General features: G+C 42.5%; 2 protein-coding genes across 7 annotated transcripts in view; one reads left to right on the forward strand and one right to left on the reverse strand.

The window, feature by feature from the left end:
- Positions 1 to 17609, forward strand: part of aspa (aspartoacylase) — a 103354-nt gene that overhangs the window by 41005 nt on the left and 44740 nt on the right. The window lies entirely within an intron of this gene.
- LOC137070651 (piggyBac transposable element-derived protein 4-like) lies at positions 338 to 13004 on the reverse strand. Its single transcript, XM_067437962.1, has 2 exons — positions 10736 to 13004; positions 338 to 10052 (listed from the first exon to the last, which is right to left on the reverse strand). The coding sequence occupies exons 1-2, from the start codon at positions 11392 to 11394 to the stop codon at positions 8927 to 8929; spliced, it is 1785 nt and encodes a 594-aa protein (XP_067294063.1). The 5' UTR covers positions 11395 to 13004; the 3' UTR covers positions 338 to 8926.

Below are 17609 nucleotides of genomic sequence, written 5' to 3' on the forward strand. Positions count from 1 at the left end.
CACTTTTACTAAAATGGCTATAACTTATGAATGTAACAAGATATTTTCGCTAAACCCAGTACACGTGTATAATCTCAATCTGAGGTCACAACGATTGGCCACTTTGTAAAAAACATTAAAATGTCTATAACCACACCCAACCATTAGTGCAATAGTTACAAGACTAACCTCCTTACACTTCTGAATCCTAGCCAAGTCCAACGTCACCAAACATGCCAGGTTTAGTCTTATGATTTGTTCAACAGTGAAATTTAACACTTAACATATGCTGGCAATTGTGAGTAGGTGTACCTTTGGACTCGGCAAGGATTCAGTGGTATGAGGAGGTTAATCTCGGGACTATTGAACTAATGGTTGCGTTTGGAAATAGATATTTTCCTGTTTTTTTTCCTGATTATAGCGGCAATGGGGACAGTCGTGGCCTAATGTCAAGTCAAGTCAACTTTATTTATAAAGCGCTTTTACAATGACGATTGTTTCAAAGCGGCTTCACAGTGTTAAACAGGACAATATTGTAACATAATTTGATTTGGCTTTCTGGAGAAAACCGTGATGTTATCTGCTCATTTCAGCGTTCATTTTAATTTATCATATAGTGATAATGTGGGCAGATCAGTAATATAGTTTATAAAATTAATTAAGACCTAATAAATACATTGCATCAACATTTTTGTGTCCCCAACTAAGCAAGCCTAGCCAAAGGCAACAGTGGCAAAACTCCATCAGGGCATGATGGAGAAAATTAAACCTTGGGAGAAACCAGGCTCAGTCGGGGTGTCAGTTCTCCTCTGGCCTAGTAACAATCAGTATATGATTATTATTCTGGCAACCCTACAGGTCAGAAATCATATTAGATCAGAATATTAACAAATTCTGGGTATCGCGCAAGAGACAGGTTTATTGAAAAGGAAGTGTTGATTACACAAAATTATGAATATTTTGAGGATCGGGGTCATCACGCTGGAGATGTGTTTATTGAGCATGAAGTGCCGGTCAGACAAATTCAGAGGAGACACCAATTGAAAAAGGCTCAACAGACACTCCAGGATGAGCTGGTCATGTCTGGGCGCATGTCCACCATCCTTTTCCATAACATTCAGAAAAGAGGTGTGTTTTGAGCATGGATTTGAATTCAGAGATAGTGTTAACAAAATGGAGTGATCGGGGTAGAGAGTTCCACATTTTGGGTGCAATAACACTGAATGATCTGCCCCCCATTGAAGCAAGGCGATGCCGAGGGACAACGAGAAAGTTGGAATCAGCAGATCGTAAAGAGCGAGCAGGGGTGAAGGGGAGAAGCAAGTTACAGAGGTAGGGGGGAGCAAGGCCGTGCAGAGACTTAAAAGTGAGAAGAAGAATTTTGAATTTAATACGGTAAGACACAGGAAGCCAGTGAAGATCATGCAGAATTGGGGAAAAATGAGCAGAACGTTTGGTGTGGGTGAGTAGTCTGGCAGCAGAGTTTTGAATATATTGTAATTTGGAAATGGAGCTAGCTGGTAGGCCAATGAAAAGTGCATTGCAGTAATCAAGACGTGATGTGACAAACGCATGGATGACAGTTTCAGCATCAGAGATACTGATAAAGGGACAGAGCTGAGCGATACGACGTAGATGAAAGAATGCTAATTTAGTGACAGAATTTATGTGAGAGTGGAAAGATAAAGAGGAATCAAAAATTACACCAAGATTTTTCACAGCAGTAGATGGTTTGATAAGAGAGCCAGCAGTCTGACAGGTGAAGTTGGTAGGAATTTTATTAATGAGTGACGAAGGTCCAGTGAAAATAATCTCAGTTTTGTCCATGTTAAGTTTTAGAAAATTTGCATGAAGCCAATCTTTTATTTCATGTACACTAGCAGAGATTTTGTCAGTTGTGAAAGATAAAGTTGGTGTACAGGTAGTATATAATTTAATGTCGTCAGCGTAAAAATGATAATTAAAATCATGATGGCATGATGAAGTGAGAGATAGGTGCAGAAATAACTGAATGGCAACGTTTCAGTAGAGTAGTAGGAGTAGGGTCAAGATGTCAAGATGAAGGATTGGATTTCAAGATTAACTCAGAGACAGAAGAGGGAGTAGACAGAGAAAAAAGAGGCAGGGATTGACCAGGTTGATTCGACAGATAACTAGTGTTAGTGGCATCATTAAAGAGGCACTGGTTTACGGCATCCTTCTTTTCAAGCATGTGAGCTAAGAATGAAGTGCAGAGTACATCAGAAGCTAGAGCGGCATGAGACAGAGGTTTGATAAGTTTATTTATTGAGTTGAATAATGCTTTTGGCCTGTTGATTGATTTATTAATTGTAGCAGATACAAAATTGGAATGAGCCAAATTCAGGGCCGATTTATAATTTTTAAGATATGACAGTTGTAGAACAATTTTTATGGATAGGCAGGCTGAAGCTAAAATCGAGAAACTTATGATCAGAAATACCAGTGTCAGTAGAGGTGATAGAAGCGATATTAGCCCTTGATGTACAAATCAAATCTAGAGTATGACCACGGGTATGAGTTGGAAAATTAACATGCTGAGTTAGATTAAAGCATTCAAGAATAGAAAGTAACTGGTTGGTTTTAGAGCAAACAGCATCAACATGAATATTAAAGTCACCAAGCAGTAGAATGGGAAATGACAATGAGCAGGCAATGGTCAACAGTTCACTGAGTTCAGAAAAGAAGTTAGACAAGACTTTAGGAGGTCGATAGAGCAAAATAATTATGAGAGAGTCAGCCTTCAAAACCATGTACTCAAATGTGTTGGTGTTGTGAAAGTCAAGTTGCTTGATACGAAGGTTGTCACGATGAATGATAGCGAGACCACCCCCTTTACCATGGGGTCTCGGTCGCGACAGATAATTATATACATCTGGCGTAAGTCGATTTAACTGCAAAAAAATCTCCAGGAACTTGCCAAGTTTCAGTCAGAAGAAAAATGTCAAGGTTATTGTCAGTGATCATTTAGTTGAGATAAGACGCTTTGTCCGAAATTGATCGACAGTTCAAAAAGGCAAAGTGATGATGTGATGGATTCAAAATAGGTGTATGTTGCTGATCGCTATCAGTGAGATAGATCAGAGAACGCTGAATGGAGGGACAGGCTGGCAGTTGTCTTGGCATGGAAGATAGCCTATTGTTGGTCCAGATGCAAGAAGGAGAGTCAGGCTTTGAACAATGGGAACTTAAGAGTGTGCGCCGCGAACGGTGTGTGTATCTTGGGCGACGGAGAATCCCTAGTCTCTGACAGTATTCGTACGTCACCGAATCAAGACGCGGGGAGCAGTTAAAGGCCCTCAGTTGAGATGTATAATATTCAATATCCATCACAGATGTAAGAACAACAAAAATAAGGCAGAGGAAAAAAGAAAAAGTGTTTTTGCACAAGGCATGCTGATACTGAGAAATGGAAAGCCCAACCACAAGCAAAACCACGTTAGCTAAACCTGAACGTCACTTCACCAAAACAGCAGACTAAATAGGAGGCAACGCACCCAGATAGTAAGCAGTAAACAAACGGCGCAACCGATAGAGAGAGCGGTAACTCACCCATCAGAAGAGCCGAGTGTGGTAGAGATGTAACATGGAAGAAAGCTCGCAGCAGCCCGATGGCAGACTTATCAACAGTTCAGTTCAGAGTTTAAACAGTGGGAAAAGCATTAATCCAACTAGGTGCAAACAGCTGCACAGTATTCACAGCGTTTTGCAGACAGTAGTGGTGGTCAGTGCAGTTACAACAGTCCAGGTCAGGTGCAGTGACAACAGTCCAGGTAAGGGAAACGGAGTAATCAACACAGAGTTCCGATGAAAAAAGAAAAGAAAAGAAAATAGATAAATAGAATATAAATAAATATATCCGAACCAGACAAACAGTACAAACAATCCAGGATACGAAGCGGCAGCACAAACACGCACAGCGTACTCAACCCGGAACCGGAAGTGTTAAAATTCTTCCGGTCGACCCGGAACCGGAAGTTAGAAATGTTCCATGTGTATGACATAGTAAAGAGATGTGTTTTTAGTCTAGATTTAAACCGACAGAGTGTGTCTGCTTCCCAACAATGCTGGAAGGCTGTTCAAGAGTTTAGGTGCTAAATAGGAAAAGGATCAACCGCCTGCAGTTGATTTTGATATTCTAGGTATTATCAACTCGCTAGAGTTTTGAGACCACAACAGACGTGATGGAGTATAATGTTTTAAGAGCTTGCTTAAGTACTGGGGAGCTAAATCATTTAGTGCTTTTTAAGTAAAAAGTATGATTTCAAAAGCCAGTGCATTGTTGATAGAACTGGGCTAATATGATCATTCTTCCTGGTTCTAGTAAGAACTTAAGCTGTTGTGTTTTGGACCAGCTGGAGTTTGTTTATTAAGTGAGCAGGGCAACCACCCAGTAGAGCATTACAATAATCTAGCCTTGAGCTCATGAACACTAACTGTTCAGCATTTTGCATTGAAAGCATGTGCCGTAATTTATATATATTTTTAAGATGGTAGAATGCAGTTTTACAGATTCTAGAAATGTGGCTTTCAAATGAAAGATTGGTGTCAAAGAGCACACCCAGGTTTCTTACTGGCGATGATAGAGCAGTCATCAAGTGAGTTGTACTCTAGGTTACTACTTGTGGAGTTTTTTTTTGTCCAATAATTAAAAATTCAGTTTTTTCTAAATTAAGTTCCAGGAAATGACTATTCATCCAATTTTTTTTCTATCAACTATGCATTCCATTAATCTTGTGAATTAATAAGTTTCATCAGGGTGGGAAGAAATATAGAGCGGAGTATTATCAGGCATAACAATGAAAACGTCTCATTTACGTATTTAACCCTCGTTCCCTGAAGGAGGGAACGGAGATGTACGTCAGAACTGACCGACAAATTGGGATCCAACTTCAGAGACAGATAGCCCACCTAGAAACCTCAGCGTCCCGTCCAAGGACCAGACATGGAGATTCCAGTGGTCTGGACACGGGTGCCATAGAGTGCCCCGTCCCTGAGAAAGATGGTCCTTCCTCCGGGGAATGGGCCAAGGTGGGTCTGTCGTGAGGAGAGTTAGTTCTGGGAACCAGGTCTGGTTGGGCCAATAGGGCGCAACTAACAAGACCTGCTCCTCCCTGACTTTGCACAGGGCCTGTGCAAGAAGGCTCACTGGGGGAAACGCATACTTGCGTAGGTCCAGGGGCCAGCTGTGCGCCAGTGCATCTGTGCCGAGGGTACCCCCGGTCAGAAAATAGTACCACTGGTAATGGGTCGAGTCCGGAGAGGCAAACAGGTCTACCTGTGTGGTTCCGAAGAGGTACCATATCAGCTGGACTGCCTGGGGATGGAGTCGCCACACTCCCGAGGTGTCAGCTGCCGTGAGAGCTCGTCGGCTGTCTGGTTGAGCGCACCTGGGAAGTGAATGGCCCACAGCGACCTCAGCTGCTTCTGACTCCAAAGGAGGAGGTGGCGGGCGAGTTGGAACATGCAACAGGAGCGTAGACCCCCCTGACGGTTGATGTACACAATGGCCGCAGTTCTGTCCGTACGGACCAGTACATGCTTGCCACGTAGCGACCCCTTGAGGCAGCACAGTGCCATGTGTACTGCCAGCAACTCGAGGCAATTGATATGCAAATGCAATTGAGGTCCCGTGCACAGACCTGAAACTGCATGCCCGTTATACGTGGCCCCCCAGCCCGTGGCAGAGGCATCCGTGAAAAGCACAGCATGCCTGGACACTTGTTCTAAGAGCACACAAAGAAACAAAGCGTTGGACCACAAGCTGAAAGTTTGGCTGCAGTAAGGAGTCACTGGGACCCAGTACTGACCGCTCTGCCACGCCCACCTCGGGACTCGGCCATGGAGCCAGTGTTGAAGCAATCTCATATGAAGCAATCTGAGCGGCGTTACCATGGCTGCAGATGCCATATGCCCAAGGAGCCTCTGAAAAACTTTCAGTGGGACCGCTGTCCTGCCTTTGAATGAATTTATGCAGTTCAACACAGACTGGACTCGCTCCTCTGTGAGGCACGCAGTCCGACTGACCGAATCCAACTCCATAGCGAGGTAAGAGATCCTGTGTGTGGGACAGAGTTTGCTCTTCTCTCGGTTGACCTGAAGGCCCAACAGGCTGAGGTGTGACTCTGCGACTTTCATAACAGGCACAGGCCGAAGGGCAGGACTTTGTACTGATATGCCGGAGGATATATATGAAGGATAGAGACATTAAAGTACGCGTCTTTCAGGTCGATCGCTGCGAACCAATCTTGGGGACGGAAGCATTCGAAAATGCGTTTCTGCGTTAACATCTAGAACAGGAGCTTGTGCAAGGCCCGATTCAGGACGCACAGTTCCAAGATTGGTCATAACCCACCCCCCTTTTTGGGTACAATGAAGTAGGGGCTGTAGAACCCTGACTTCATATCGGCTGAAGGAACCAACTCGACCGCGTCCTTCGCCAGTAGGACCTCGATTTTTGATCGCAAGACCTGAGCCTCGCAGCTTCGCACGGAGGTGAAGAGGATGCCCTTGTACTTGGGCGGCCGGCAGGCAAACTGAATCGCATAGCCGAGTCTGATGGTACAGATGAGCCAGTGAGACAGTCTGGGGAGCTGTAACCAGGCTCCCAGAGACCGAACAAGCAGGATCAACGGCACCACAGCTGTACCCTAGGTGGGGCAGCAAGTTCGGGAGACTCGGGAGGCGGCCCAAAGTGTTGCGCGAGCACTCCTGGTTTGGGCAGAGTGTGGGTGAGAAGGCCCGGAGGCGTCCTCGAAGCCCACTCTGCTGCCCGGAGGCAGGGAGGTGGAGCACTCAGACCCAACTCGGGAGGCCCGAAGGCGGCCTGGAGTGTTGTCTGAGTATTCCAGTTTGGGGCAGAGTGCGGATGACAAGGCCGGGAGGCGTCCTCGGTGCCCACTCTGCTGCCTGCTGCCTGGAGTTAGAAAGGTGGAGCACTCAGACCCGACTCGGGAGGCCCGAAGGCGGCCCGGAGTATTGTCTGAGTATTCCAGGTTGGGGCAGAGTGCGGATGACAAGGCCGGGAGGCGTCCTCGGTGCCCACTCTGCTACCTGCTGCCCGGAGGTAGGAAGGTGGAGCACTCAGACCCGACTCGGGAGGCCCGAAGGCGGCCCGGAGTGTTGTCTGAGTATTCCAGTTTGGGGCAGAGTGCGGGTGAGAAGGCCCAGAGGCAGTCTCGGTGCCCACAATGCTGCCCCCTGGCGAGGGGAGGAAAGAAGTGGCAAGGCCCTGGGGCATCGCACACTTACAACCTTGCCCTCTTGTGGCCCAGAGAGAGAGGAAACTGCTCTTTTATTGAAAATGTTGGTACCGCTGGACTCCGGAAAGCCAGTAGCAGAAAGGTTAAACCATTGACATCTGTCCTCCGCCAGAGCCTAAAACAGAACGCTATGTCCCCTTTGTTTTTTTTTGTTTTTTTAGGAACAGCAATTCCATCTTTAACGTGGCCGTCAGAGTGCTCAACCTCTATGAAAAAAGGCAAGGCAAACATGATAGAACCTGAACCACCCAACGAACAAAGTCTCAGCATGCTTTTGATGTGATAGAGGAATGGGGGCCTGAGGCAATGTACCCGGCAGGGAAGTCCCGCTTAACAGCCAAAGTAGCCTTTTTCCGTTATCACCAGAAAATGAACTAGATCGGGGGATAAACGAAGGGACTCAACCCCATTTGAGGTTTCATAGTCTCGGTCGCGCATCTAGAGCTGACTGACGCGTGCTGGTTGCCGTGACAACCACCGCTGTCAGTCGGCTGCTCAACGGCGTGCTGAGCGTTCAAGCCTTTACGAGAAGGGTGAGACAGACAACGTGCCGATTTGACCACATTCTCCTGAGAGAACATGAATCCCCCACGATTGTAATCTCACATGTCTACATGCGAGAGCGATTATGGCCGTCAACGAGGACAGGAAACAATTGCATCCAGGAATACACGGTTTGAATGACATCTTGAAAAAGACGCATGGTCAAACCATGTTGCTCTTTTAGAATGGAAAACTGCTCTTTTAGCATGCTGAAGCACTCAGAGAGATGACCGCGGCTTCACACAGTCCGATGGTGCAAGCCTGTATGAGCTATCATTAAGGGAAACACCCAGCGAACCAAAAAGTTATTTTATGAATGAAAGAAGCGATCACTCGCTGACGCACCATAAAAAGTTTACACATCTCTTAATAACTGACAGACCTCTTATATCTTATATCTGACGTGCCGTTAAAAGTTTACACATCTCTTAATAACTGACAAACCTCTATCTATATATATATATAGATCTATCTATATTTTCTAACTTTTAATTTTTTCCTCTACCTGGTCAATTCATAGTTTATCACAGTGGTTGCACCACTTCATTTTAACCCATTTACTCCTAAAACGCCTGCTAAAAACGCCTATAAAAACCTATGTTATTCTAGGATAAATATCCTTATCTCCTGAGGGTTTTCTGAAAAAATACTAGGAATTGTCAACGTCTACCAAAACCTTAATATCTCAGCCTCTGTAGCACTTAGAAACATGAAATAAAATACATTTTAAAGGTAAGAATCACAGGTTTTATTAAAACATGCTCCCTTAGCACTAACATAACAACACATTTTTTCTAAAAATTCCCAAAATCATATGGGGAAGAAAAAATATATAATTCAAATATATAAAATATAATACATAAAATGTTAAACATGCCAACACTGAATAAGGCATCTTGTTATGAGAGAGAGGTGGGGAAAGTCCTGAGGTGGAACTGGGAACAGTCTCAGTCTCTGAGCTCCATGGCTCAGATCTCTCCTCTTTGAATTTTGAACAGCATTATCCTCTCACACACACACACACACACACACACACACACACACACACACACACACACACACACACACACATACATACACACACACAGACAGAAAGACAGACAAACACACGCACACAGATCAAATCATTTGTGGCGAACGACGTGGTACATGAAGCACTCGCGGTGCAGAGGAAGGTTACACTGCCTGCACCCCATCAGAGTTGACCCAGGACGCACGTCGGTGCCGCAATGCTTCAGAGAACACTCCCTGCAGGTCTTCCTCTTGTTGTTGATCTGGACCAGGTCATGCTCAGCAGAAGCTCCAGTTGGGCTGGTGGGGAGCACATTAGGAGCACTTCTTGCAGTAACGGGGACGATCAGCTCCTGGGTCAGATCCTCCAGCCAGTCCTTGTAGCCGCCCCTCCTGTACTTCCACTTGGCTCCTCCTGCAGACTTGGCAGCCACAAAGGCATTGTTGCACGCCACCGTAACAAAATAAAAGAACAGCCTTCTCCACCACTTCGTAGACCGATGATGGATCTGGTAGTAGCCCACCATCTGGTCCAGAAGATCGACTTCTTTCATATGTTGCTGATAATCAGCAAGGCATGCTGGCACCCGAACCTCCGTCTGGCGTTGACCATTGGCCTTCCTCCTCACTAACCCATGAGCTGTCGGGTCATGATAGTTGGAGAGGACCATCACAGCCTTGGTGTCTTGCCAGACACAAAAGGTCAACTCATCCCGCTGGGCCACATTGAACTCGTGCTTGTTCAACCCAGCCTTCTTTGTGAGCTGCTTATTCTTGGGGAGGTCCTTTCGGTTGGCACGCACCGTTCCACAAGCTTGCACCCCTCTGACCTTGAGGTCCACCATCAACTTCACACTGGTGTAAAAGTTGTCCATGTATACAGACAGGTTGGACCCGTAATAAGGGGTCACCAGGTCTGACACTATCCGGTGAGCCAGGTCTTTCTCTGTCTTACCCTGAATGGCACCCGTGTACACCTGAAAATTGGTGACGTAGCCTGTTTTGCTCTCCGCCATGACCCACACCTTTATTCCCCACTTCACCGGCTTCATGGGGAGGTACTGCCGGAAGCCCAGGCGGCCCTTGTACTTCACCATGGACTCATCCACGGTCACAAAGCCATTGACCTCATAGAGCGCCTTGAAACTATCCAGGAGGAGGTCCATCCACTGCCGGATCTTCCAGAGCTTGTCTGACTTGTCCACGGCAGTGTCCATGTTATCTTGGAGATGGAGATATCTGAAAATGCATACGATAAGATTAATTTATAACATAACATTTATTGCCATCATTGTATTTATTTATATATGTATTATGTTATTTGTGTGTATATTTATTTGTATTGTTATTTATTCATTATGCCATAATTATGACTATTTATTCATTATGCCATTATTGTATTCAGATTTATTTAGCCATTTATTCATTATGCTGGTATTGTATTTATATATTAACATTATTGTATTTGTTATTATCATTATCAACCATAATCACCATAATTATATCATTTATAATGCTATTTATTCATTATGCCATTATTGTATTACTATTTATTCATTATGCCAGTATTGTATTTATATTTTAACATTATTGTATTTATTAATATCATTAGCAACCATCATCAAAATTTTATTATGCTATTTATTCATTATGCCAGTATTGTATTTATATATTAACAGTATTGTATTTATTATCATTATCAACCATCATCACAATTTTATTATTTATTATGCTATTTATTCATTATGTCAGTATTGTATTCATATATTATTGTATTTATTATTATCATTAACAACCATCACCACATAATTATATTATTATTTATCATGCTATTTATTCATTATGCCATTATTGTATTACTATTTATTATGCTAGTTATTAATAGTAAATAACTAAAAAGAGAACAAAACACAAATCATTACCTCCAGATCATGTCGAAGCGGTCCCTTGCCATGGCCTTGGGGACGTTGGTCTGGTACAACCATTTTGTCTGCCTCCAGAAATCCCTGCGTGCTGGCAGCTTCAAAATACCGAAGGCGAGACACAGACCGACAAATGTCTTCATCTCCGTTTTGGAGACAGTGTTCCACTTCGAGTTGGTGGGAGTCTGACCACGCGTCTGTTCGGCGTACCGATTAGTTTCCGTCACCAACATGTCCCAAAGCTCATCGGTAAAAATACGCGAAAAGACATTCAGGGGGCTAGCATCCACGGGGATCGGCTGTTTCACCCCCGGTTTGCGGGTGAACTCTTTCGCCTTGCGCGGCTGGTAACCCTCAGTTCTCCAGTCTACCTGGAATCCGTAAAAGCCATCCTCCTCCTCCTCCTCTCCTTCTGTGTCCCACAAATTCCACTCCTGTGCTCTATCCAAAGGATCATCCGGCATATTTTCATCATAATCCTCCTCTACCACCTCTTCCCTCTCAAACTCCTCACTATCTTCCAACTCAATGTCACTCCCCTCGCTGTCAAAATCCTCCTCTGTCGTTGCCATTTTCAAGCTCGCGTCTCCGAAAAATCCAAAACAAATGCACGTGTATGTCTGATTGATTGACATGATTTTCAGCGAACCACAGTACATTTGGGTGGTCACATGGTCTTTAGAAAATCAACAAGACCCACCTCATGTTTATTTGAACCAATGACAGTGCATTCTATGCTGCACGCGCCAAGAAATGAATGACGATTTCAAAATGCTGCGCCACGCAGCAGCCGGCAGGAGGTTCAGAGTTGTGCAACGCAGTAACCGTCGGTAGATGTAATGTTTCGGCGCGCAGCATCCGACGCAAATGGGTTAAACAGATAAATACGCAGAATGACTATTAGAATTAAAGGGCTGATCGAGCAGCATAGGTAGAGGGTGAGATGACACCAGGCTAAAGAATCCTTAGCAAAACTCTGTCTCGAAACAAAGGAAAACTCGTGTGAGGACTCGAGTGCAGATAAAGGAAGATTTATTTATAAAAATAAACAAATACAAAACAAAAACCCATGAGGAAAAAAAAACACAACAACAACAACAACAATCAGAATATTAAAATACAAACCAGAGATCACGGGTGTAAGAATATGTATATTCCAGCAGCGAGTCAACACAACAAAGCATTCCAGAGACCCCTTTTCCGAACCCTGAACCGGTCGTAAAACTAATCAAGGATGCCCAAACATTTCTGAGACAACATTTCTCCCCCTTTACCTGCGTTATCTCAACCAGCACAAGGACAAGATGAGTCACGTGACGTGTTTCCTCTTTGTTCTACAAGCGTAACAGCAGGTATAACCTCATAAAGAAGGGACTCATTTATAACCAACAAACATAAATTTAAAACATTATCGGACACAGAGTCGCTAAAAGCTTTTCGAGGGCCCAAAATCAACCCAGACATTAGACTGACACCACTTTTTCCAGCTCCTTCCTAGACCCGGACATTCCAAAGGCTCTTTGAACATCACTCAAAGAGCTCATATAGTGAGGAAAATAAGTATTTTAACACCCTGCTATTTTGCAAGTTGTGTGATTTTTTTCATGTGATTTCATAGGCTGACACGTCAGACCCACATCAAGATGTTTGGTCTGGAAACTCACCAGTCAGCAAAACTCTGAACACAGCTTCCCTTTTTAAGAATGACTTCAGTGCCGTTCTTTGTTCTTTTTTCAGAGAAAAGCTTAACTCCAAGTCCTCCAGAGTCGCGGTCAAAGCTGATTCGAAAGACTGCCGTTCGACAGTTTCTGTGTTTACTAGAAGCACACAAACGCAACTCGGCCGTCGTCATTATGGCCCCGCCCACCGACTCTATACACAATGTGATTGTCCCGACAAGAGTTAGGCGAATACAGCTCAGAAGGGTATTGAGAGTTGCTAGATGACACTCGCGGGCAGATTAAATTTGCTGCCGCTAGGGTGCGTCTAGATTTCTATGTGAAACCAATGTGAATACATCAAGATTTAAATTCAGAGACAAAAAATAATCTATGCATGACCTGTCATTTCATTTGCATCTAAATATAAGGAGGGCGCTCTCATAGAAAGTCCAAAAGCGGATTCGTAGAAGTAATACCCTGTCACGCTGGAGCTACAGCTGAAGGAAAACAATCATTATGAGATGAAAAGTGATGACGACAATCAGACGATTGTGACAATATATTATTTATGTGTGTTTTTCAAGCCATCTCAATGTAGCCTATTTATTGACAATAAAGTATCATATGAATAATGCAGCTTTTTTAATGTTTAGTATTCTGCTCACCATGGCTGCATTTATTTAATCAAAAATAGTTCAACAGTAGTATTGTGAAATATTATTACAAATTAAAACAGCTTTTTTTTTTTTTGTGAATATATAGTAATTTATTCCTGTGATCAAAGCTGAATTTATCATCATTACTCCAGTCTTCAATGATCCTTCACTGATCATTCTCATATGATGATTTTATAATCAAGAAACATTTATGATTATTATCTGTGTTGAAAACAGTTGTGCTGCTTAAAAATGTTGAAGAAACCACGATACATTTTATTTTTCAGGATTCTTTGATGAATAGAAAGTTCAATTGACAGCTTTTATTTGCATTTATTAAATAAATTATTATCTTTTATAATATTAAAAATATCATTTGTGATCAATTGAATGCATAGCTGATCAATAAAAGTATTAATTTCTCTCTTTTTTTAATTGTACCACAAATGTTTAGATGGTTTCCACAAATATTAAGCAGCCCCATGAGCAGCACAACTGATAATAATCATAAATGTGTGTTGATCATCAAATCCTCATATGAGAATGATTAGTGAAGGATCATGTGACACTGAAGACTGGAGTAATGATGATAAATTCAGCTTTAATCACAGAAATAAATCACACTTTACTATATATTCACATATAGAGAACAGCTGGTTTACATCAGAATATTATTTTATTTTTTTACTTTGCATAAAATCTATGGAGATTTTATGCAAAGTACACTTTAATGTACAAGTGTTTGTAATAAACCAATCATAAAATTGGCATAAAATATAGGAGAAAAATATTATAGATATTAGAGGTTATTGTTCAGCAGTGTATTTGATGTCTTACCAAATTAAAAGCAAGAGATGTGATAAATTATATCGGTCGGGAAAAAAAAATTGGTATTACGGCATTTCTGGCCCCCTCACTCCTGAAAAGATGGCTACGCCCCTGATGTTTACATTATGACTGCTAACAGGTGTAGCGATTAGCTCCATATAAAATGATAAATATAACTTGTTTTAACATCATCATATGAATGAAATCCCAAATATATTGTGACAGGAAACTAATACAAACACTCGATGGTGGTCTTGAGTGACATAAAGAATGAAGTCTAATTTTAATATTTTAAATTGTGTTATGTAGCTTAATTCTAACTCAAGCTGTGATTGGGCTGTTCTCCTTTGCCAGACATTAGACAAAAGAATGCAGACGTGTCTTCAGGCCAACAAACTTATTTGATAAAAGCATTTATAAAAAAAATCCAGACATGGTCTTAGAAAATGTTCTAGAAAATGGTCTTAGAAAAAGTAATACAATTCATAGTTTTGGACATAACAGCCTCAGATTGTAAATAAACCATGATCACAATTGTGCCACACAAATAATTGTAGATATAAGTCATTATACTACATTCACATAATATTTTTATGCATAAAGGAAAAATGTTTAAATATTTACATTTTTTATTTTTATGTTTTAGCCTATATATCTCTATATTAAGAACTGGCTGAGTAATTCTGAGTAATTAGCTGTAAACTCTCAACTGTTGGCTTTCTAAATATATATTGGTTATGTGTATATTCAGAATAACGTATGAGCAGCTGTCTTTTTACTATGAGTATGTCCAAATGCTCCTGTCTTTTTACTATGAGTATGTCTAAATGCTCCATTTGCCAAATCGGGGGGTGACAGGCAAGTGGTTAAGGTCGTTAGCTGCATAAAGACACCTGAAAGACACCCCATACAATCAATAAGAATCCAACTACTAACATGGCCAAGACCAAAGAGCTGTCCAAAGACACTAGAGACAAAATTGTACAGCTCCACAAGGCTGGAAAGGGCTATGGGGAAATTACCAAGCAGTTTGGTGAAAAAAGGTCCATTGTTGGAGCAATTATTAGAAAATGGAAGAAGCTAAACATGACTGTCAATCTCGCTCGGACTGGGATTGCATTCAAGATCCCTCCTTGTGGGGTCTCAATGATCCTAAGAAAGGTGACAAATCAGCCCAGAACTACATGAGAGGAGCTGGTCAATGACCTGAAAAGAGCTGGGACCACTGTTTCAAAGGTTACTGTTGGTAATACACTAAGACGTCATGGTTTGAAATCATGCATGGCACGAAAGGTTCCCCTGCTTAAACCAGCACATGTCCAGGCCCGTCTTAAGTTTGCCAATGACTATTTGGATGATCCAGAGGAGTCATGGGAGAAAGTCATGTGGTCAGATGAGACCAAAAAATAACTTTTTGGTCATAATTGTATTAAGGAGAGGATGAGCGGGGCCATGTATTGCGAGATTTTGGGGCCAACCTCCTTCCCTTAGTCAGAGCATTGCAGATGGGTTGAGACTGGGTATTCCAACATAAGAATGACCTGAAGCACACAGCCAGGATAACCAAGGAGTTCTGGTGTGGCCTAGCCAGCAAATAGAGAATAGCCCAATAGAGAATCTTTGGAGGGAGCTTAAACTCAGTGGTTCTCAGTGACAGGCCAGAAACCTGACTGATCTAGAGAAGATCTGTGTGGAGGAGTGGGCCAAAATCCCCCCTGCAGTGTGTGCAAACCTGGTGAAAAAGTATAGGAAACGTTTGACCTCTGCAATTGCAAACAAAGGCTACTGTACCAAATATTAACATTGATTTTCTCAGGTGTTCACATACTTATTTGCAGCTGTATCATACAAATAAATAGCACAAAAAATCATACATTGTGATCCCCCCCCCCCCCCCCCCCTTAAAATAATCCAGAAATCACAATGTTTGATTTTAACAGACTTGGTATGATTTTAACAATGTATGATTTTAACAGACTCTTTAACAGACTTGGATTCCCATCCTAAACATAGACAAAGTTTCAAAAACTAAGTTGGACGTTTGAAGGAGTATTTCTGTGTCAAAAATACTCCTTCCGGTTTCTCACAAGTTTTGTATAGTTTTTTTCGAGTATGGGTCCGCTTGACATCGATAGAGCGGAATATCCTTGTATGGGCCATACGGGCTCTTCTCCCGGAAGGGTGCGCGTGCGCGTGACTAGAGGCACGCCGCCCATAAACACTGCTCTCAGGTGCAGCAGATCCACTCGTCCGTGCAACACGTCTGTCGCGCCGCGCTCCACTTATCCACGTAAATTTGCTGCTTAAAAAATCTATGTTGTTTTCTAGGGCTGGGCGATATGACGAAATATATCGTCTGGACGATAGAAAATGTCTATCGTTTTATATAAGGCTCTATCGCTTACGCCACGATAAGGCGTTTACGGCAGAATTTTACGTCAAGATGCACCTCACGCCACGGCATGCCCATGCACGCTGCAATACATAAGCAAACATGGAGGAAGACGGTAGTAGACGCGGTTCAGACCATGATATGATTCTCAGAGTAATTATGCCAGAGTGGTGGCATAAGCGCTCAAAACAAACTTCAGACACAGATGCTGCAACGGGCTTTTACACATGGCACACCTTATAGCCATATATTGAAATATTTTAATGGCAGGTGTAGGGATGGTGAAAACTAAACATTTTCTTGACCGACCGCCGAGCCTCATTAGCCGGTTGAAACCGGTTAACCGATTAGTTTAAAATATGCTGCGCTATTTGAAATAACAGCCGCACTCCCGCTCTCTCTCTCACACACACGCACACACACACTGTCCTAGCGCTGCCGCCTCCCTTCCACTCACGTCACTTTTTTAAAATCCCCCACAGTGCGAAACACGAGTCCCACAAACGTACCGCCGAGGAGCTTGTTTGTAATCTGAGGACAATGGCTCCTTAGTTTCGAAATGGTTTGGGTACAAGGTGATCGCGTTGAAAATAAAGGTGTTTGTCTAGCATTAGAAGCTCATTTGAAACATTGCTGCGGCTCATTTAAGAAAATGACAGCTCCGAAGAGACGCCGCTTTAGTTCGAGGTACGTTAGTGCTAACAATAATAAAGAAAGACGATCAACACCTTATGTGTTACCACTGAAATGTAGATGTAATATATTTACAAATGTATATTTCCAAAACCTCGAGTGTTTTAGCTTGTTTAAACAGGCTAAAACACTCGAGGTTAGAGTCAGGGCAGACGACAGTATGAAGCGTGCATTTCGCTTAAGATGGGCTTACATTTGGAAATATATTTCCAAATATAAACCTTGTGAGCGCGCAATCCCAAACGCTGTGACCTCGCACCAAATGTTTTTATTGGTTTATTAAGTACAAACAGGCGAGTTATTAAAAATTGAGTGCGAGGGATATGTTCACTTCACACAAAAAGATTTTGGAATGAGATGGCCAATTGTAGTAGCGTTTAGTCCACTGTATAATAGCCTAATTTAGAGATCTTATTTATTTTTTTTAACCGACAACTTTGATCTGTTAATATCGCCCAGCCCTATTGTTGGCTATCGTCGCGTAAGTAAACATCAGTAAACAACACGATCGTGTATAACGTTAGTTAATTTATCAATGGAGCATGCGATCTATGGTGTGTGTTTAAATACATTTGTTTAGCTGACCAATATAGGTGTCAGTTTGTTTTTTATAAAACCACACATACATAAACCTAGCGTTCTCA

The sequence above is a fragment of the Pseudorasbora parva genome, chromosome 3 (assembly GCF_024679245.1).
Source record: "Pseudorasbora parva isolate DD20220531a chromosome 3, ASM2467924v1, whole genome shotgun sequence".
Lineage (NCBI taxonomy): Eukaryota > Metazoa > Chordata > Actinopteri > Cypriniformes > Gobionidae > Pseudorasbora > Pseudorasbora parva.

What these genes read in the sequence shown, in the direction of transcription:
- LOC137070651 (XM_067437962.1), bottom strand. Translation starts at nt 11,394, where the DNA reads ATGTACTGTGGTTCGCTGAAAATCATGTCAATCAATCAGACATACACG. An exon ending in CGCTTCGACATGATCTGGAG is followed by an intron (nt 10,053 to 10,735) that starts GTAATGATTTGT and finishes ATGCATTTTCAG; the next exon opens with ATATCTCCATCTCCAAGATA.